General features: G+C 37.2%; 2 protein-coding genes across 3 annotated transcripts; one reads left to right on the top strand and one right to left on the bottom strand.

Annotated features, from left to right (window-relative positions):
• Positions 1-921: 921 nt before the first annotated feature.
• LOC104210000 (uncharacterized) lies at positions 922-11,218 on the top strand. Of its 2 annotated transcripts, none has more exons than XM_009758784.2 (9): positions 922-1,895; positions 2,730-2,918; positions 5,046-5,138; positions 5,302-5,484; positions 5,583-5,685; positions 5,778-5,963; positions 6,557-9,009; positions 9,597-10,189; positions 10,568-11,218. In XM_009758784.2, the coding sequence occupies exons 1-9, from the start codon at positions 1,668-1,670 to the stop codon at positions 10,575-10,577; spliced, it is 4,038 nt and encodes a 1,345-aa protein (XP_009757086.1). In that variant the 5' UTR covers positions 922-1,667; the 3' UTR covers positions 10,578-11,218. The 2 variants fall into 2 exon arrangements, with proteins under 2 accessions (XP_009757086.1, XP_009757085.1); XM_009758783.2 differs by having other exon boundaries at positions 923-1,895; positions 9,594-10,189.
• A 2,290-nt stretch (positions 11,219-13,508) lies between these two features.
• LOC104209998 (DEAD-box ATP-dependent RNA helicase 31-like) lies at positions 13,509-21,581 on the bottom strand. The gene is made up of 10 exons (XM_009758782.2): positions 20,218-21,581; positions 19,431-19,537; positions 19,126-19,181; positions 16,714-16,938; positions 15,715-15,921; positions 15,555-15,641; positions 15,372-15,467; positions 14,767-14,982; positions 14,217-14,399; positions 13,509-14,035 (listed from the first exon to the last, which is right to left on the bottom strand). Exons 1-10 carry the CDS (start codon positions 21,432-21,434, stop codon positions 13,808-13,810), a joined length of 2,622 nt encoding a protein of 873 aa, XP_009757084.1. The 5' UTR covers positions 21,435-21,581; the 3' UTR covers positions 13,509-13,807.
• Between the last annotated feature and the right edge of the window lie 698 nt (positions 21,582-22,279).

Genomic DNA, 22,279 nt, shown 5'->3' with positions numbered 1-22,279 from the left:
CAATTGATGTAAACACATTAATAGATTTAAAAGTCAATATTTTAATATAAAATTAACATATTAATTAAATAAGAAAAAACACTTGACAATTTAGATGTCCATAATTTTAAACATAATAAAGAGAAAAGGGGATAACACAATAAGAGATGAAGGCAAAAGATGTCATGAAAATGTACATCAGAAAGTAGTGATAAGGAGTTAAAAATTAACAACACATCAATGAACACACATTATATTTTATGAAGAGAAAGGAAATACACAAAGATATTAAGGCAAAAGACATATCATAAAGCGTATGCTAATACAAGGGAGCGATAAAATCAAGAAAATGGAAGAAACTGCACCTTCATAAAATAAAGTAATATTATTAAATTTAAATAAATAGTTAAAAGAACAGAAAACAATATTAAAAGAAATTGATCAGGGTTTGGTTAGGCCTAAGGCCCAACGCCAAGACCTATAGCTAGGGCACACTGCTTAGATGGTTGGCCCAAAATGAATAGCGTGTACATGCACTTTTGATATTTTCCTTCCCACAATAATAAGTACTAGTATAATTTTTTTGTATTATTATTAATAAGATACCAAAAGAGAGAAGATTCACAAGATTCAAATTGTGATATATCATTGAAATTGAAAAGGTAATAAATTAATAAAATTCATGTCTGCCCCCATACCTCATTCTCTTAAATTTTTTTTTTACGAAAAGTGCGAATATTATTTATCTAAAATTTTATGTGTTAAGTTCTTTGGAGCGAAACTTATAAGAGGGCTAATTATACCAACAAATGTTTTTTGTGATTTTTAAAATAATCAAAGTTTAAAGACCCATCCCTTTCATTTGATTATAAGATAGTATTAGATTAGAATTAGAACATCCCCAAATAACAGAGAAGAAGGATAAAAAGGGGCCAAAAAAGGACCAACAAAAAAGAAAAGAAAAACAAATCTCTCTTCCTCCTATTTTTCTACGAGGCCAACATCCTCAAAACTCAAAGCGTCAAAACCAATTCCTCTCTCTTTCCTGAATTCCAATTTTCTCTCTCACACATAGACACACACTTTAATCTGTGCTTCCCATTCCCACACACACACACACCTCTCTACGCTTCCCTTTCTCCTTTCCAGAAAAACACATTTTCCTTTTTTCCCTATTTTCTTTTCTTTTCTATTTTTCTATTTTGGGATTGAAAAATTCCATCTTTATCTGTTAGAAAATCAAGAAAAGTTGTGGATTCGTCATTTTTGTTGTATCTCAGGGCTTATTTGATTTTCTATTTTAGGGTTTCCTTTTCCAGTTTAATCCCTTGATCAATTATTCCTCTCAGACCTTCCCTTTAGGGTTCTTTTTGTTTTAATTTTTTTTTAAATTGTTGAGCAAAGGTGTTTTTTTTTGGGGGGTTGATATATAGGAGTATATAAAAACTACCAAGTGCTATTAACACCCTTTTTGGTCATTTTATGGTTGTGCAATTGAAGAATTAGCCTTGCTTTTATTAATCTATTAACCATATTGTTGACTGCTTTCTTGGGGTTTTTATTTGTAATTCAGATTTAGCTTTTGTATGAGATACTTGATAGAGGGGTTGCTAGTTTAGCTTTGTGGGGAGAAAAGGTTGGATTTTTGTTGGAACAATTTGTAGTGAGGTTAAACAAGTAGTTCTTGTATGGGAGAACATGAGGAATGGGCAGAGCCAAGTGGGCTATTGCCGAATGGGCTAGTGCCCGATGCAGGACCGGTGATCGGAGTCCTTGACTCTGAGAGATGGTCAAAGGCTGAGGAAAGAACTGCTGAGCTCATTGCCTGCATTCAGCCTAACCAACCATCTGAGGAGCGCAGAAATGCTGTTGCTGATTACGTGCAGCGCCTCATCATGAAATGTTTCCCATGTCAGGTTGTCTTGAATTATAGTTATTGTAACATTGTTGGATTTATCTGTTGTTATGGTATGTGAAGTTTTGCTACTCCCCTGTGATATGAGTTACTTACTTCTATGAAGAAGGACCAATGAATTTGCTTGTTCTAAATGCATTAGGAACTTTAGTTTGCACTGTAAACTTTAGTGATCCTTATTCTGCATTCTGGAGCTCATTATTGAATATGAAACAGCAGAGTAAGTTAGAGATTTGGTTAAAAGTTTGGATTTTCGTGTAATAGGTAATATTACTATGAAGTGCAGATTTCTATTTTTCTTTTATTTCCAGAAGTAAAGGGAGCGGATTAGATACAATAGTTGGATAGAAATAGTTGAGGATAATGAAGGCCAGTGAGTTCTGAAGTGGGATGGAAGAGAATGTAGAGTGTGGGTATGTGGTGGAGGTGGGTGAAGAGAGTACAAGGTGGACTGGCGATATTCTTTGGTGGTTCAAACTATTGCCTCACAATCAATCTTTCCTTAAAGAGTGGAGTCGTCGTTCTCATACGCACATAGCGTTTGATATGTCAAAAAACTTTGTTCTATGTCAGATACCAGTAAAGATAATGAATTTACTGGGTGAAATGAGTCTTCAAGATATGCGTGCATGACTTCTACATTTTACTATTCTATTTTTTTTTTATCCGGTTGCAAGTCTTCCTTCACAATGGAAGTGGTTACTTGGAGTTGCCATATAGGACTTTGTTCTACCTGCTCATCTGAACACAAAAAAAGTTCCAGCCTTGTTTATGTTTTGTCTCATCTTTTGGCGTTTTGCTTGTAAATTTCTTTTAACCACTTCTGGTTTTCCAGGTTTTTACATTCGGCTCAGTACCTTTGAAGACTTATCTTCCTGATGGGGACATTGATTTAACTGCCTTCAGTAATAACCAGAGTTTAAAAGATACATGGGCTCATCAGGTTCGTGATATGCTAGAGAAAGAGGAGAAAAATGAAAATGCTGAATTTCACGTCAAGGAGGTCCAGTACATTCAGGCAGAAGTAAGTCCTTTTCATAAACCCCCTTTTCTTTGGGATTTGCATGCACATATTCTTAATCTTCTGCATTGATGCCTATTAGAGAGAGTAGGTAGTTTTCTGGCTAGCTTTCTTTAGGAGGTAATTGGAATTTGGCAACTTGTGGCATCTGATAGGATGGAGAATGTTTTAGGAATATCTTTTAGTTAAAAGGAGTGCTGTTCGGGTATTTTTTAATTCGGAAAACTAGATGGTACCATGAGCATCTTTTGCTGGTTATATTTGGGACTTGAATTTCACTTGTCCCTTGTTTTTGGGATTCTAATCTAGGATGGTATAAAGTTATGGAGCTTCCCTACTGAAACAAATTAAACTTTTGTGACTATTTTTTGGATCAATTTTTTGAAACTTCTCTTTCCATTTGGCTTTTCAGAGAATTTCTTTTCTTTTCATTTGGATGCAAGAAAGCATGCACTGTCTAGTTTCTTATTTTTATGGTTGATGCAATGGTTTTGTCTTGTTGTTATGGTCACTTTAGCAGAAGATTTCTCTGTGCAACTATCAAGATTTGTGGTTCTTCTTTGATAATTGTGTAACGAAAAACTCTTCATCAAAAATTGTGTAACGAAAAATTCTTCATCAAAAATTGTGTAATGAAAAATTGTGTTACCATATCTATTTGAGATTACTTACCATCTGTTGTTTTGTTTTTAATTAATATGGTAGGAACTATTCCAGCCTTGTAAAAAAATAGAAGGAACTATTCCTATGAAAATATGTGACACTCATTTGAACCCTTTTTTGGAGTTGCAAAAGTAATGAAACATTTCTCTCATATTTGCTTGAGACTAGATCCTAATTAGCATTAAAGGAACATCTCATACGAACATTAAAAGTATGATTGTCTTTTACTGTAATTGTCAGAGCAGAATTGTAGTATTCTAGAAACTGTGTCAATGCTATATTAAGTTTCTTTCTCAATGCTTTTATACGAAGATATCATAGAATCAGATATTAACATTTGCTCTCGTTGATTTAGGACCCTTTGGGATTATGTGTTTCAATTTCAAGAGTAATTTATTTATGAGATTGCGTGCCAGTAAAAAAACTGAATCGACTTCTGTCTGATATTTCATGTTTGTTAAGCACCACAATAGCTTCTGCAAAATCATCCGTTTAAAGTGTTCTTCCCAATGCTCCTATTTATTGAATGAATCAATGTTGCATCTGGCATTTAATATGCATCCTTTCCGCTTAGTCTACCTTCTTCGGATATATAATTGGAGTTATATTGGTATCATGATATATCCTGTTTGCATTTTTCATTCCCCACACTAAGTATATTAAGAACTTAGGGAATTTCATCATCTATATAGTTTTACGTCTATAGTTAGATTTGTCGTAATGCCCGTTCCCAAGGTCAATAAATGTAATACTTTTTATGCGTTCTTAATTCTATTGTCCTTGCTTTTAGGAATGATTACAGTTGACTTCACAACAATGTAAAATTGTTTTAGTGCTTAGACACAGACATTTTTCTCTCCCCTTGTTCTGTCCGACTATCTATCAGGAACTGAGAAATGGGTGTATAAGTTCTCTGTAGAAACCCTCTTTGGTCTTTTTCTGCAGTTACTTGACCCTTCCGGTGTGGATCTTATCAATCAGATGTAGTGATACTTAGCTATGTTATTATCAGAGCTCCTGAAGCTACATATAGAATCTTTTAAGACTTATCTAGTTGGAGTATGTTCATTGCATAGACTTTTCACAAGTTGTGAGGTACATCCTCCAGTTCCACTAGTATTTGGGACAATCATGGGCACTAAGAGATTATAGTGTTGAGTGGAGTTGGGAGATGAAGGGGATGTAATTTAAGTTTGTAACTTGTCAAAAATAAATAAATTGTAATTTAAGTTTGTAGCTAATATATCTGTTTCAGAAAAAAGGAAAGAAAGAACGCTGATACTTCAAGATGAATAATCAATCATCTTTTTCTACTTGGATAGCTTAGTAAGGATAGCAGATGCTAATTGTGCTTACTTGGTTATGTAGTTGAATTTTCTGTAGTTACTCTTTATTTGCACCGGCGCCTTGGTGATTCTGTTGTCAATGAATCCCTCTCATTGTTCTTTTTTTTTTTTTTGACTGCAGGTGAAATTAATAAAATGCTTAGTTGAAAATATCGTGGTTGACATATCTTTCAATCAGCTAGGGGGTCTATGTACCCTTTGCTTCCTGGAGGAGGTGTGTAGTTTCTTATGCTATTACAAAATCTGCTGTTTGATGATACAACCATAGAGTTTACATGCTGTGCTAAGTAATTACTTTTCCTAAAACGGAACTAGTGGAGAAATAAAGAGTTCTAAAGGAGCATGAACTCTTTACTGTACTTGTTTGTTATTTGTAGGTTGATCACCTGATAAACCAGAATCATTTATTCAAGCGCAGCATTATCTTGATTAAGGCATGGTGTTATTATGAGAGCCGTATACTGGGTGCTCATCATGGTCTCATTTCAACTTATGCCTTGGAAACCTTAGTTCTTTACATATTTCATGTGTTCAACAATTCCTTTTCCGGGCCACTTGAGGTGACTAACTTTTAACTGATGTTTATTTTTTCCTCTTTATTTTTTTGTTTTACGGATTTTATTTCTTGCTCTTTAATGTTTACAATTCATACTGATAGGTCCTTTTCCGCTTCTTGGAGTTCTTCAGCAACTTTGACTGGGACAACTTTTGTGTTAGTTTATGGGGTCCTGTGGCTATTAGTTCACTTCCTGATGTTGCTGGTAATGCACATGTGTAGGGTCATCTAGTATTTTTGATTTCCTGTAGTTTGGCTTGAGTTAATTTGATGGCTTAATTTTGCGTCATGTTACAGCGGAACCTCCTCGCAAAGATGGTGGAGAATTGCTTCTCAGCAAATTGTTTCTTGATGCCTGTAGCTCCGTGTATGCTGTTTTTCCTGGTGGGCAGGAAAATCAAGGGCTACCTTTTGTCTCTAAACATTTTAATGTGATTGATCCTTTACGAGTAAACAACAACCTTGGTCGTAGTGTGAGTAAAGGTACTTGAAATTTGGATCTGTTCACTAATTACGTCAATATAAGCTTTGATGTCGTTTTTTTAATTAACTTCTGTTCACTCTTGGCCATATTTATGAGGGTATTTGAACATGAGCCGTCACTTACAATTAGTTGCTTCTTAATATTTTCCGTAATTTCTTTACTTGTTTGAAGGTTCTGACGTTTAATTTCTGCCACCACGGACGAGTGAGGGATAACCTAGAGAACACCTACAACCTTGAGGTTGGGGGTTTCAGTCACCTAGGGTGCAAAATGGGGAAGGGCTGGTGACTCCTCGGCCAGTGGGTTTTGGAGGGTGGGTTTAACCATCAGAAAAAGGGGTCTGCCATCACTGCTTTTTACATGATGTGTGATTGGTGTCCTAGAAGAACAGAAAGTAATTCAATTGTTTAGTATCTTACCTATAATTTCTTTGACTAGCAAAAGCCTGAGTAAGGGAAATTCATAAGGCACAGCCTTGAATGACAACTGCTTAATAGAAAATAACTCCATGGTTTTAAAAGGTCTAGTTATGGCATGTTCTTCACATCATTTCTTCTTAGTACTTCATTTCGTCTGATTATTACTCTGGCAGGTAACTTTTATAGGATACGGAGTGCGTTTGCATTTGGTGCCAAAAGGCTGGCAAGATTGCTGGATTGCCCCAAAGAAAATCTAATTTATGAAGTAAATCAGTTTTTTATGAATACCTGGGACAGGCATGGCAGTGGCCAAAGGCCTGATGCCCCAGAGGCTGAATTGTCACACGTAAGATTGTCAACACCAGATGACGTACCGGAGTCTCAGAATTTTAGGGTTAAACCCAGTGGAAAAAAGGTGAGTAAGGTGGAGGGAGCCAATCCACAGAATGCTTCTTCTCAATATGTTAGCCATTCTTCTGGATCCTTCTCTAGAACGAATGATTTTTCTGTGTCCTCTTGTACTGAAAACCGAAAGAGCCACAACAATTTGAGCAATTCAAGGGTTTCTGATCAATTGCAGAAGGAAACCGCTACCCCTCAGGTTTCACATGCTGACAAAATTCAGAGAGATTCAAATTCTGATCAAATACTGAATGATATCCAGGGTAGGTTTGTTTTTGCCAGGACGCGGTCTAGTCCTGAGCTTACAGACACCTATGGTGATAATAACAATCAAGAAAGGCGTGGAAGAGCTCCAGAGACTGCAAAAATGCAAGCCACTCCGATGAGGCAGGACAGCAGTTATAAGAGGAGGAATCAAGGATCTGCAAATATTGCAGGTCAGAGTGGTCAAACTCTAAATGATAACACGCCATCTGTCGGACACATTCCATCCCATCAGAGTCATGATCTTGGGACCGAATCCAATGGTGGATCAAATAGCTTTCACCGAGAATCAGGCATCGATGTTCTGAATGAAGAGCTCTCGTCGACTGGTGGGGGAACACAGGGGATGCATCAGGAAGAGCAAGATCTTGTGAATATGATGGCATCTACTTCAATCCATGGATTTAATGGTCAAGTTCATTTTCCTTTTAATTGGGCTTCAGCTCAGTTACCTTTTCCTATCTCTCCTTCATTTCTGACTTCTATGGGCTATAATCAACGAAATATGCCAGGAGTTCCCACTAATATTCCGTTTATGGATCCTGCATTTTCGAACATGCAATTTCCACATGGTTTGATTTCACCCCATTTCAACCAGTACTTCCCAGGCCTCGGGTTGAATCCGACTTCTGAAGATCCAATTGACCGCAATAATGAGAATTTTAGTTCTATGGAGATGAACTCAGGCGAGGCAGAAAATGATTTCTGGCAAGAGCCAGATGCTGGCTCCAGTGTTGGATTTGACCCAGAGAATGGAAATTACGAAACACTTCAATCTGATCTTAAGCCACAATCTGCACATTCAGGTTTTAACTTTGTTCCTTCATCTTGGGTTAGTGGCTCTGGTAACTCTCTGGGAGCTCAGCAGAAGTATATGAAGGAAAAACGTGGGCCAATTAGGGAAGAACATTCTGATAATATTCAGTTTCAGGATAGCAGAGCGAATGACACTTATGCTGAAGAAAGGATGGCAAGTTCCAGGTTCTCGTCCAGTGCTCATAGTAGTTCAATGAGAAGTAAAACCTCTTCTGAGAGTTCTTGGGATGGGTCATCCGCTAAAAGCACAAAGTCAACAAGGGAAAGGTGGGGAAAGAAAGCAGCTGCCACAGAGCCAACTACTGGTTATGGAAAAGGTAAAATGATGTCTGACCACGTGTCAGATCAAGCTGAGGAGGATGATCAGGATTGGAATTCTGTGTCAAATGTGGGTACTGAAATGGCTGAGAGAAGTCAAGGACCTCAATCTGTTATTCCCATGCACCTTGCAAGGCATGTGCCTGAACATGAAGTTGCTCAGACAAGTGGATCAGACCCAATGATACCCATCGCACCAATGCTTATTGGGCCTGGTTCTCGGCAAAGAATGGGTGATAATTCTGGGGTTATTGCATTTTATCCCACTGGGCCACCAGTTCCATTTCTCACTATGCTTCCAATATATAATATTCCACCTGAGGCAGGAACTCCTGATTCTTCAACAAGCCATTTAGGAGGAGAAGAATGCCTAGATCATAGTGATTCAGGTCAGAACTTTGATACATCTGAGGGACTTGACCACTCCGAAGATTTAACTCCATCCAGCTCTTTTAGGGGCCCCACTTCTATGGAGGGGCCTGGTGAACACAAGTCCGATATACTTAACAGTGACTTTGCTAGTCATTTTCAAAATTTGCAATATGGAAGGTTTTGCCAAAACCCTAGACATCCTGGACCACTTGTTTACCCTTCTCCAGTAATGGTACCCCCTGTATATTTACAAGGTCGTTTCCCGTGGGATGGTCCTGGAAGACCTCATTCAGCCAACATGAACCTCTTTACTCAGTTGATGAGCTATGGTCCTCGCATATTGCCCGTTGCACCACTTCAGTCTGTTTCTAACAGACCTCCTAATATGTTTCAACGGTATGTTGATGAGATACCAAGATTCCGTAGCGGGACTGGGACGTACCTGCCAAATCCTGTAAGTAGTAGTTGACTCATCAAACTGTGCATCATTAAATTTTATATCTCTGCCTCTTTTTATCTATCTTTAATAGATAGTATTAGGTGGATATTGTAGAGAATCTTTTGTTTTCAAATTAAAATATTCATGCACATCTCTCTTCTTGTTTCTTAACTAATCGTCATGTTCTCATCGTGCTGAATGTGATTAATAGATTTGTTGATGCAATCCGATGTTTTCATTCTGCCCTTTTCACATAAATGTTCGACCATTAGGATAAAAAATGGTTGCTCAGATACCTCTTTTTTTAGTGGGAGACAGCATTATCCTCTTCACTAGTTCCACTAGAGATGTTTGTGAAAAGTAGAATTACTATTCTGCTTTGCTTTTCCATGCTTTTAAATTGATGCTGAGGATGGTTAAGTAAGATCTTACCTATATTATGTCCATGAAGCTCACATACTGATTGTCTTGCCTGTCTTTCCATTAGGAAGCTTGATTTCGTGTAAAACTCTTCTATTCTGTACAAAGTGTTTTGTGATTGAGACTTGGTACTATCATTTCAAATTGATATTTTACCTTGCAATTTGATGTTGCTTCAGAAGGTGTCAGCTAGGGATCGGCACTCATCTAGTACAAGAAGGGGCAATTACAGCTATGAGAGAAACGATAGCCATGTGGACAGAGAGGGGAATTGGAATATGAATTCAAAATCTCGTGCTGCTGGGCGCAATTATAACCGCAGCCAATCTGAGAAATCAAACTCAAGAGTGGATCGGTTGGCATCCGGTGATAGCCGGGCAGACAGATCATGGAGCTCACATAGACATGACTCCATTCCTTCTTATCTGTCCCAAAATGGTCCATTGCCTGGAAACTCAAGCCACAGTGGCCCTCCTAATGCAGCATACGGCATGTATCCTTTAACAGCAATGAACCCAAGTGGAGTGACTTCAAATGGACCTGGTGGATCCCCTTTTGTAATGCTTTATCCATTTGACGACAATGCCAGTTATGGTTCACATGGAGAACAGCTTGAGTTTGGGTCTCTGGGTCCAGTAGGATTCTCAGGTGTAAATGAACAACCTCAGCCAGGTGAGGTAAGTCGACAACGGGGAGCATTCGAGGAACAGAGATTTCATGCAGTTTCTGGGCAACGCTCTTCTCCAGATCAGCCATCTTCACCTCATCATCAAAGGTAATATTTATGTTTACTTTCAGGGGAATTTTCGAAATCATGACTCTGGTGCATTTGTTCAATTCACAGTTACTTGTGAAACTGAGCTGGTGTTGCAGTCTAGTCTCTAATTGGCATATCACTCTCTTGAAGAGTCTAACTTACATCCTTTCCATATGGAACTTTTTTCAAAGTCCTGAAATGAAACATATCCGAATAAATCCTGTTTTGGGGGGTGGGGGCGGAGTACTTTGTACTGGAGCATGTGAGAAGTATTAAGTAGAGTTTTCTGAATAGATTATTTCATATTATGGCTGTATCTATCATTCATTGCCAATTTCTTTTCATTTTCTTTTTGGTGATGGCAATTTCTGACTTTCCAATTCATATTCTGAACAGGAGGATTTAAGTAATTTGCCAGATAAGTGGCTGGAAGAAATTATCGTTTATCGGTACAAATTCTTCAATCCTTTAATATTAAGGTGGAGGAAGACAGTGATTTGGTGATGGAAGAAACAATGGTGAGGGACTGGCCCGTTACCAGTCAGTCACATCCTCGCTTTAGTTTTGCAATGAAGACCAGACCTTGAGAAATTACTCTTCAGATTTTGCTAGAAAGTGGTCACGTCTGGTCCTTCAGTTCCTAGTTTTGTATGTTAGTTCTGGAATCTTTGTTTAGCTGCAGCAACCCTCTTCAAAACATAAGGTGCAGGTGGTTGGATGGAGAAGAGATATAGGTTTGGTTCTGTTCTTGTAGAGATTAGCATATTGTAATCTCATTGAAGTAGAAACTCTTCCAAGAATTTAGAGTTTTTAAACTTGTTATAGTAGTGTTACCATTTAAAAAAATTCATTTTCAATAGAATGTAGTAAGATTTTGTCGAAAACTGAACTTGTACTAGCTTCAGCTTAAGCAGAATATTTACAGTGTAGTGATGTGACTGTGGGTCACAAAGAATTTAGAATCCTTTACAAACATGATGTTTCATCTGCTGTGCTACTACTCAAGGCGCTTCTGCGCATCAGTAAATTTTCTTTTGGTTCATGCAATGGTGGAAGGATCATGTCATATTATTGCTTCTACAAAGCACACACCTAACATCAATGAAACTGGAATATACCACGCGTTTAAATTTCAGCAGAGGCAAAGCCTTGTTACAGAATTAGAAATAAATTCTAAGATAACTAAAACTTTTAATTTCTATGTTAAATCAAAATACATAAAGTAAATTTTATTGTGAATATTATTAAGACGCAAGGCAGCTTAATTGTGCATATAACAGGAAGGGATAAATTTTGGAGGTTACTGCTCTCTTTTTATCCACGTTGATTCATTTTTTTGTCATGCCTTCATGGAAATCATTCAAATATTCTATATATTATGTTGGTGTTCTTTCTTGTGTGATGTTTCTTGGTTTCATTTGCTATATATTTAAACGTCAAGCATTTGTAATGAGTTTTATATTACCGTATAATAATGAAACTTGAATTTGACACGTTTTTTTTATCAAGAAATAACAACCCTGTTGGGTCATGAATAAGAGTTCGAGTCAATTCCTGGATGGTCATTCATGTTATGTAAATTACTCAAGAAAGTCACTTCTGTTTTTAGGACTACAAAATCACTCATGTTTGCCTATATATCTCAAAAGGTCACTACTCACTCTCTCACAAAAATAATTTGCCATGTCATTTAATATACCTATTTATACAAGAATAACCTATTTTTTAATCCACAACCATTCGATCCAAGATCTAAAATATATATTAAATGACTGTTTTTTAAGGACCACTTTTCAAAAGCTTATTATGATAATAAGGCAATATAAGATATAGTAGTAATTATGAGAGGTAATTACCGTAGCGGGAGGTTTTATCAGTTGGGACAAGCCATTAATCAAAGTCATAGTGACACATACTTTGAATAAAGACAAGTTTGGCTAGGTTGGAATGATAATATAGTGAGAAGATTCTAAATTTCTTTTATATCTTAAAATAAATATCGAATATCGTAAAAAAACTGTCTCAAAACACTAACAAAAAATAGGACTGTAAGTCACCAGAATCAATGAAAAAGTTGTCAGTTGTCACAAAAGACTTTTTCTAACGACATTAAAGTCCCTAAAACTAGTACTGTAATTGAAAATTATTTGTGACGATCCTTAAAAAGTGGTCACAATTAAAAAGTAAAACTACCACAAGAGTAGCAGAGATCATCACTAGAAAAAAAAATGCGCATGAGTGATTTCATTATCTTAAAAAAATGATTACAAAATGGGGTATTCTTGTATAAATAGGCATTTTAAATGATATGACAAATGATTTTACTGAGAGTGTCAGTAATGACCTTTTGAGATATATAAGCAAACATGAGTAATTTTATTGTCCTGAAAAAACAAAAGTGACTTTCTTAAGTCATTTCTACAACATGAATGACCATTCAGGGAATTAACTCTAAGAGTTCCCTCTCACATACCATGCACAGATTCCTATTTATTTTATCCAATAAATGTTCGTAGTCATATGTCAATTACGCATCAAATTTATTGCCGTATTTAGACAATGTAATCACCTTATCCAGAACTCAGGAAAAAAAAAAAGAAATTACTGAGACTTTGAAATTTATAGTTTGAAGTTCATCCATATGGTGCAGGTACTTTTCAAAACATATATTACGATTTAGATCCAATTATTTGAAAAAAAATTGTTGAGCCAATTCCATCCATCCTTGTGAACAATTTTCCAAAGATTACTTTAGTGCCTGCTGAATCAAATCTGGGGTTGGGCAGCATTTGCTCTACCTTTTACATTAGTACAACCTTGATTTCTATATGGAAACTCCCTTTATTGGGACCGCAATGATTTTCTTGTTGTGACAGTTGGGGTCAAATCATAACTGGTCTCAATACACAGGAAAATACTATTTTTTCTGTTTAGAACATACCCGTAACTGATAGATATAAGCATGAATCCTCTTGACCGTTGTAATTGTGATAGTCAATTTGGGCTTGAAGGGGTCAGTCATATGTTCTAGAACTTGATGTTGTCAATAGCAATAGGTGCATTAAACCAATTTCTCAAGAAAAGAATAAACCTAAAAAAGAAATAACTAAAATAATTCACGAAGTGGCACACACATACATGCGCGCACGCACACATATATATCAGCTACACCTTCATTCCCACTGTGTTCATGTTTATTTCATTTCAATATCGCAAAAGTTAGATAACAACAAATTCAAGAATTTCTGAAAATAACTTCAAGATGTCCTCCCACAAGTTAGATGCACATCATTAACTTGTTGCACCATTTGGGGTTTTGACTTCACATTATGAAAAGTTAGATAACAAACTACGATTCTAGAATTGCCGATATCTGAGAACTACAGGTATTTGTAATTCCGGCACACTGAATGAAGAATCAATATAGTATAACTAAAAAGAGGAAAGGCCAATTGCCTGTTAGCAAAAAGGAACTCCAAAATTATGTTTCTGTAGGCTCTCAATTCTCCCTAGTAGCGAGATTACAAACATTGCGAAATCAGCACTAAGCTAAAAATAATAATTGTTGCATTGTGTGACCTGCACTATGTATATATACACTTGTATGCATATATGAAGAAGCAAGGGTATCTCAACTTACTTGGAACGTAGTCCGGGAATATTTTTCAAGCCCATTTTCCCAAGAACAAGCTTTGGAATCGCTGGAGGGTTGTCAAGCCCCATTGTCCGACTAAACTCATTTGCAAGTTCAACAAGTCTGTACTTGTCCTTACCGATAGCTCTGTTGGAGTTATAGTAACCAAGCCATGCCTGGTATGCAGTTTCTTTGCTTTTCATATCTATATGGGATAATGCACGTTCCACCTACACAAGCATATATGTTGGCTTAAGCTTGCTATTATCAAAAACATATTATTTATAAAATAGAAAAAGAAAAACGAGGAATTAAACAAGTGCAAGAACAAAGTACTCCAGATTCAGCTTCGCGCTTCAGATTGTGCCACTAGCTAGAAAGAAACATGCTTCACATAAAGTTGATACCAACCTTTTTCTTGGTCTCTGGATCAATCAAAGGTACGGGTGCCTTTGATATGGGCAAATCTTTAATTGTAGACAAGAAGTATTCTTCCCATGGAGCCAACAATAAAATGCCTTGTCCTTCTTTGCCTTTCCGTCCAGTTCTACCTAGACGATGGATATACTGCTGTCTATCAGCTGGCACACCAATCTGCAAAAGTAAAGAGCCGACATAAGCCTACAGACGCATGATATCCATTAATAAGCAGTTGAAAAGACGATATATATAAAGCTTGATTTCTAAGAAATCAGTCCAGATGAAAAGCAAAAAAACTCTGGTAAGAAAACACTTCCAACTGAACAACGAATGTATGACTTAGACTTTCGGATGATAGAATCAAAGTTGATTAAGTTTTTGGTATCACTAGTGCCAGGTAAGAGGGTTTAGACACAACTTATGTTTACAAAAACAAATATCAGCCTTGGCTTGGTAGAGAAATTTTGAACATTAGACTGAAATAAGGACATTTCAGATTGAGCAGGTGACATCACATATAATCCAAGTTGAAAAGACATACCTGTATAACAAAGGTGACATCTGGATAATCTACTCCACGGGCAGAGACATCCGAGGTAACTAGAATAAGACCTGTTGACTTGCGAAATTCATCTGAAACTCTTGTTCTATAGCTTTGTGGCTTACGGGAATGAATCTCCCGGACATTTAGGTTAAGTTCACTAAGAAGTTCGGCGACGAGTCTTGTTACCATTGCAGTTGTGCAAAATACAAGAACCTGCAGTCAAGCATCAGAGTCTAAGAAATTTGGAAGCACTTGCAAGTAATTGTTATTTGAACTTCCCATTCAAATATAGAATATATGACGAGTACTTACCATTCAAAAAAACAAATATAGCATATATGACAAGTAAGCTGTGATGGCAGACTTAAACCTACTAAGGATTCAAATGTCTTTTTTTGGGGTACTTTGGGATAAAAAGAGCAGATCATTAACATTAACCAGTGAGCGGTATCTTCAAGTACCAGAAGAGCATCATAATAGATGTGACTTACCAAGACCATTTTGACTTTCCAAGCTACCGAAATTGACCTACTTTTCCTTTTTCCCCTTGAGAAACCGAAGAAACAAATGTGTATAAATATAGTAATTTCCAAGTATAGTACCTTATAGTTAACGTCATCAGCAATGTGCTCTTTTAGTAGAGCATAAAGGAGCGAAAAGTGTGTTTCTAGAGGAGCAACCAGCTGCATCTGCTGAACCTGAAGATTTCAGAAACAATTAAAAAGTCAAGTCATATCCAACAAAGGTATCAGTTCTAGGAACTCTAAGAAATAATCAAGACCTACTTGTGCGTGCGTCTCTTCACTGCCTTCCTCAACAGTATTGATAAATTCATGATCTCTTTTTAAAGCAATATGGCAAATTTGACGGACCTGCAAAGTTAAAGGTTAATTCAGTTCCATCTCTTCATACTACTTACTCCAAGAGAGTAATTAAAGTAAATACCTCTGGCGGAACTGTTGCAGAGAAGAGAAGTGTTTGGCGCTGTTTTGGAATAGCAGAGATGATTTTCTCAATTTCTTTACGGAATCCCATATCCAACAAATGATCAGCTTCGTCAAGCACCAACACTTTAACACCCATCAACCGTGTAGCAAATCCTGCTGTATTCTCCACGTGATCTCTGAGCCTCCCAGGTGTCGCCACAAGTATCTGAGTCACATATTGGAAACATTAGTAATTATTTCTTTTTTGATAAGTGACATTAGTAGTTATTTCTGGAGTGAAATTCAATCAGTATCCATGATATAAGGACAAAACAGAACAAAACAAAGAAAGCAGATTTGGAAGCATAGAAGCAACCAAGATGCTCTAGTTTCTAATTAATTGATCATTAGTTAAACGCTGACTTGCGACTACGCCCATTCTTGCTTGTGATGAGAGAGGCAATCATGACTATAAATAATAAATTTATTCATTCTCAATGATAGGATGCACTGAGATGGTTCAAAAATTGGCCTCTTACACACCCATCTGTACCTTCTCAAAGATTTGTCTGCCACTTTATCACACAGAAAGTTCATAAGCATGCCTTACTCAGCCTGAAGAATGCATAAAAAAGATGACTACAACTAAACCAAGGGGTCAGTGACTATTGATATAAAAAGGTGCTTTGTGAGATCAATAAGGAATCACAAGTCGAGAAGCACTTTTCAAATCATCTAGGGCCTAATTTACCCTTATTGTGAGTTGTGACCCCATGCCTGAAACATTACATCCAATACACAAGCATATCATTATCGTTGTAGAAATATAGAAGTTCTACTAGATTCTGGTCATCCAAACCTCCTTTTCTGAGACACCAAAAACTTAAGATGTTTTTACCAATGTATCAGAATTTTCTTCTAATTAAATTCTTCTTCTCGGATAGAGAGCTGCTGCTTTATTTATCAAAAGAGCCAACGTATATTTTATAAAGCAGGAACTTCACAATGAATTAAGTACCTGGCATGGATTTGCTTGCATCCTTTTCTGCTCAAGTGCAAGCCGTGTTCCTCCTATAACAACTTGAACCCCAATTGAAGGGTGATATTTCAACAAGGTGTTGGCCTCGGTAGCTGCTTGAGTTGCAAGCTCCCTGGTAGGGCATATCACAAGCACCAGAACTGGTGGCCTCTTTTGATCACGAGTGTTGGGGGGTGAGTTTACCACAACTTCAATTGAAGGAAGCTGAAATTCAGATATTGGAATGATTAGGCTGACATGATCGCAGAGATGCCAGCTGTTTTCTCAGAGAATTTTAAAATGACTATGCAAACTCTATCAATTTTTGGAGAAACTTCAAAATAGCTGTTGAATCTCTCCTTTCCGGTTTGCTTAAAAGGAAAGAAATTTACTAGTAAAAAGCAGCTATTAACAAATGAGACATGTTGACTACCAGAAAATCTGATAATTACTGAAAGTTGCTTATATGCAATATGCAAAAGATCCAAAAGCTAATAATATCAGAAGGCAAAGTACATGACCCAAAATAGATGCAACTTTGTCCTTAAGTATTATTACTAAAATGTCTTAGCTTCCCTAGTTTGTCCACTTCTTGTTGTATATAATGCTTTTTCTGAAGTGTGAGGCGGTGTTTGAAGACAGCATATAGTTTTACCAAAGAACAATAATCAACCAGCATATTGAGAATTGTAAGGTCATATATAATCATAGTACAATTTGGCACTCAAAATTAGCAGGCTATCATCACCTTTTTGTTCACCAAAAGAAAATCCATGTTTAAAAATTTATTTAACTCGTTAAAAATTGGATCAAATAGTTTTAACTAGTAAAGTCAAAACTGTATACAATTTGTTGTTTCGTGACATACAGGGTAACTTCATGAATTTCTATGAAATAAAAAAAATTGAAAAACTTTTATTCAAAACTTCAAACAGGTCCAATTAACTATCTTGTGATATCTTTTGGTAAATATTTTATTAATCATTTTCATGAAATAAGAGCTAACAACGAAAGAAAGGTGAATGTTAATTTCTTTTTATGCTAGACATAGGAAAATTGTCTGTTGGTGTTACCGATATTGTCTCTTTTCGTCTTCTTAAGCCGAGGGTCTTTCGGAAACAGCCTCTCTACCTCCTCGGGTAGGGGTAAGGTCTGCATACACACTACCCTTCCCAGACCCCACTAGTGGGATTTTACTGGATTGTTGTTGTTGCTAGACATAGGAAAATTTATATGGATACTTAACTATGAAAATCCCCTAATATAGAAGTACTATTGTTTATACCAAAGGTTTTTACTCTCAAACTATGACAACATGTCATGTAGTTTGTTCTAGAAAATATCTTCCCAGTGTTATCAAAGGCGAAAAGCGCAAAAAAGCTCTAAGGTATGTTGGGGCTTTAAGCACAAAGCACAAATAAAGCGTGGCTTTAATGAAGAAAGGCGCAAATGAAAAAATATGTATGTGTAGTCCAAGACTAATATCAACAAGCATGAAAATCAAATATATAGACAAAGAAATTGAAGAAAATTTACGATAAAGTGAAATATCGATTGTTTAGTATCGCTTCTAGATTACGCTCATTAGCAAAGAAAAGTATGTCTTAGAGCCTTGGTAGCAACATTGAAGCGCCCGCTAAGCGAAGTGCTCAACATGTTTTGAGCCTCGCTCAGGGCTTAATCGGGCTTTAAGCGCGCCTTTGATAACACTGTATCTTCCTTGACCTTCTCAAGCTATATCCAATCTGATATTGATGAAGTGCAGTTCTTTGGAAAGTTTTTTTTTTAATATGTAGTTCTTAGGAAAATCCACTAATGCAATTGTTTAAAGACAAGGTGGGGAATTCTCACGGTGATGTTTAGTACAGGAGTTTTCACGTTTAAACAAAGACAAAGAATGGCAAACTACATTTTTCTTTCCATTCAACAATGAAAAGAATCCACATGTTAGTCATAGAACAAAACAAAGATACTCATCATCCATTGCACAAGTCACCAAGGAAGTTATAGGAAATGGAACACCAAAAGTGACAAACTAAACCAGTGAAAAGTTATTTTTTTGTTCTAACGGGACAAAGGTTTGGAGTTCTCACTCAAATCTTTAAGTAGAGCAATTCCATTTTCTAAGAGAGCTTACACATTCGACAAACCAAAAGAATACACATATTGGTAACATTACAACATGAAGATACTCATCCTACAGTTAGAATAATGGTGAATCTGTCAGCCCTGTTCCACGAAATCCAGGATGTAGAGATGTGTAATTACGCAGGTCACCAAGGAAGTTATAAACATTTTAGAAGACGGAACACCAACGATAACAGGTGAAACCTGTGAGTATACACTCATTTGTAAATGGGATTGCATGCAACATTTTAGGTACTCTCTGATGGAAAAGATATAGTGTTTTACCAAAAATGCTACAGTCTTGCCAGTGCCAGTCTTTGCCTTGGCCAGAACGTCCTTGCCTACCAAATAAAATTGATTACAACAGGCACTGTCATCATTAACACATATAATAGTACTTAAGACCAAAAATTCTTAGCAACAGACTAGGCAAGAATAGCAGTCTAATACATAATATGTTTCTGCATGTAGAGCCAGACTGGTTGAAGTGTGAACTTATGATTTACAAAGCCTCAACCTCTATATATATTAAGTGATGAATGTCATCTCAACACACTATGCTTCAAGCTTCAAAAGATGAAGAGGCTAACCTTTCAGAATAGCAGGAAGGGTTGCCTCCTGCACTACGGTCATCGTCTCATATCCAGCATCTTTAACTCCTTTCAGAGACAAGGGAGAGAGTGGAAATTTATCAAATCTGCAGCGAAAAGGATAAAAATATTATCTAATAGAATAAAAGATATTTAAATTGACAGAAGACAATTACTTTTCCTTGAGGTTACTTAGAGCATGGACAAAAATATTACAGTATAACTGTCTTAAGAATTAAAGGTTCTATAGAAGATCCATCTAAAACTGGACAATGTACCACATCCTTGGGCAAAATTCCTCAGTTCATACAGAGACAAGCAAAAGAGCAACTCTGCACATTCATGCGCTCAGCGCCTTCATCTATGTTTCTTTATTAGTCCCCTTCGTTTATGTTTTCCTACACTATTATTAAGCATATACATTGTCTCTCTTCTTCCCATAATATTTGGTGATATAGTATCCACTAAATTGTCATTAATCCAATGGCACACACAACAACAATCCAGTCCTTCCCGCACTATCTCTTTCTATTTTCTTTAAGAGTATTCCCCCCTCACGACTATCAGAGATCTAAATCTTAAGTGAGTTCGAAGTACTGAATAACAACAACCACCAAAATCCACATTGCTTTTCTAGCAACAGATTCAGCAACTTTTGGCACATAATTCCGAGTGCTATTATTTATTCATTATGCATGCTTCTATAACAGCTCCAGACAGCTACTCAAAAGATTCTAACAATCAGCATGCTGCATAATACATGGTTAGTCATGTGTTTATGAGTTACCTGGTGTCAGTGAGGTGGGAATCACTTTTTCCAGTTGTGCGCGGGTGTGATGCCCTTGGAATGTCCTCCTTTTCCGAAGAGAACATTTTTCCATCCTCAACCTCATCATCTTCATCAGATTCTTCACTTTCTTCCTCACTATCAATCAAATCTCGAAACCCCTTATAACCACTTTCCTCTTCCTCCTCTCCCTCATCCTCATTATCTGTATCATCTTCATCTAACAATGTCGAACTCCCTCGCCCCATACTCGTCCCTTCTTTTCTCCCTAACCTATCACTACCACCTTGTCCTCCCATATCTCTACCATATCCACTACCAACCCTGCCCGTACCCCTCTTACTGTCACGGGGACCTGCCATTTCACCTCCAAACCTCCCTCCCTTCCTCGGAGAGGACTCCATCCGATCTCGGCCTCCACTTCTTCTAACCTCACTTCCACTCCCTATATCACTTCCAAACCTCCCTCCCTTCCTCGGAGATGACTCCATCCGATCACGACCTCCACTTCTCCTACCCTCACTTCCAGTACCTATATCATTTCCAAACCTTCCACCCCTCGGGGACGACACCATCCTATCTCGACCTCCACTTCCTCTACCCTCATTTCTACTCCCTCGATCATTTCCAAACCTCCCTCCATTCCTCGAATTCAACTGCATTTGACCTCTTCCCCCACTTCTTCCACCGTCCAATTCACTTCCAAACCTCCCTCCATTTCTCGAATTTGACTGCATTGGGCCTCCACTTCTCCTACCAGGCCCATTAAAATCATCAAAATCTACATCTCTCCTTCTCTTTTCACCTCTTTCTTCTCCACCACCACGCCTATTACCAAATTTACCCCTACCGCCATCATTATCATCACTATCACTATACACCTGAGTTTTCTTAAACGAATCGGACCTCAACCCACTTACCCAATCACTGAGTTCAGCTTCATCTTCAATCAAGCTCTTCGAAACCCGTACCTCATGACCCGAACCCGACCCGGGTCTTGGTCTCCCTGAGCGGGACGAGAACCTACGGAGCTCCTGTTGTTGGGTGGGTAAAATTGGAAATCCAATTGACCGATACTTGAGCTTGTGAGGGAACATTCTAGAAAAAGCAGGTACTGTTTTAGGCTTTAACGTTGAATTGCATTTCATGGTGGGAAAATGGGTAACTGGGAATGTAGAATTGAAAAAACGAAGCTGTGGTAAAAGCTTGAACGGCATGGAAAATGGAGATAAATATATGGGGGGAAATTAGGGTTCGAAGAAGGAGAAGAATGAGGATAGGGTTTTTCAGGGTTTAAGCCTTATTTGCCCTCCTTCGGAGGGTTTAAGGGTAAACGTTTGAGATTGAGAGGGGGATATTTGTATGTCAGGCTACGACGACGTTCTATGACTGTGAATATGAAACAAGAAGGATAAATTCCGTCATGAGTGCTTGGTGTTTGGTGTTATATTCAATTTGATCCCAACAGTTTTAATCTTTTTCGTTTATCCACACACTCTTCATTTTCTACACAATCGTGTCAAAAAATTTGGTGTCTGTTATAAATATATTATATTATGGATGTTCATTTAGTACTCCGTTGTAAATAAGCTTCCTGAAGAAGCTTATCCATATGGGACTCCACCGTAAATATGTTTATCTATTTAGTACTATATTGGAAATAAGCTTCCTGAAGAAGCTTATCACTTCGGTACCCGGTTATGGATAAACATTACCCCCAGTATAAGTTTATCCATACCGGGTATAATAGGCTTATCTTTTCAGTACCCAGTTATGGATAAACATTACCCCCGGTAAAAGATTATTCATACCGGGTATAATAAGCTTATCCATTCAGTACTCCGTTATGGATAAATATTGCTCTCAGTAGAAGATTATCCATATCTGGTATAGCAGCAGCTTACACAGCAGCTTGTAGTAGCAGCTTACGGAGTAGCTTCCTTTCTTCTATAAATAGAAGAGATTTCAGTTCATTATGTACATCAGTTTGAATTCGAATAATATATCAGTTTATGTATACTTGTCTTTACTTTATAGTCTTTGTTTCATAACACGTTATCAG

Source organism: Nicotiana sylvestris, chromosome 1 (genome assembly GCF_000393655.2).
Source record: "Nicotiana sylvestris chromosome 1, ASM39365v2, whole genome shotgun sequence".
Classification (NCBI taxonomy): domain Eukaryota; kingdom Viridiplantae; phylum Streptophyta; class Magnoliopsida; order Solanales; family Solanaceae; genus Nicotiana; species Nicotiana sylvestris.
This window is presented reverse-complemented; position numbering and strand designations above follow the sequence as displayed.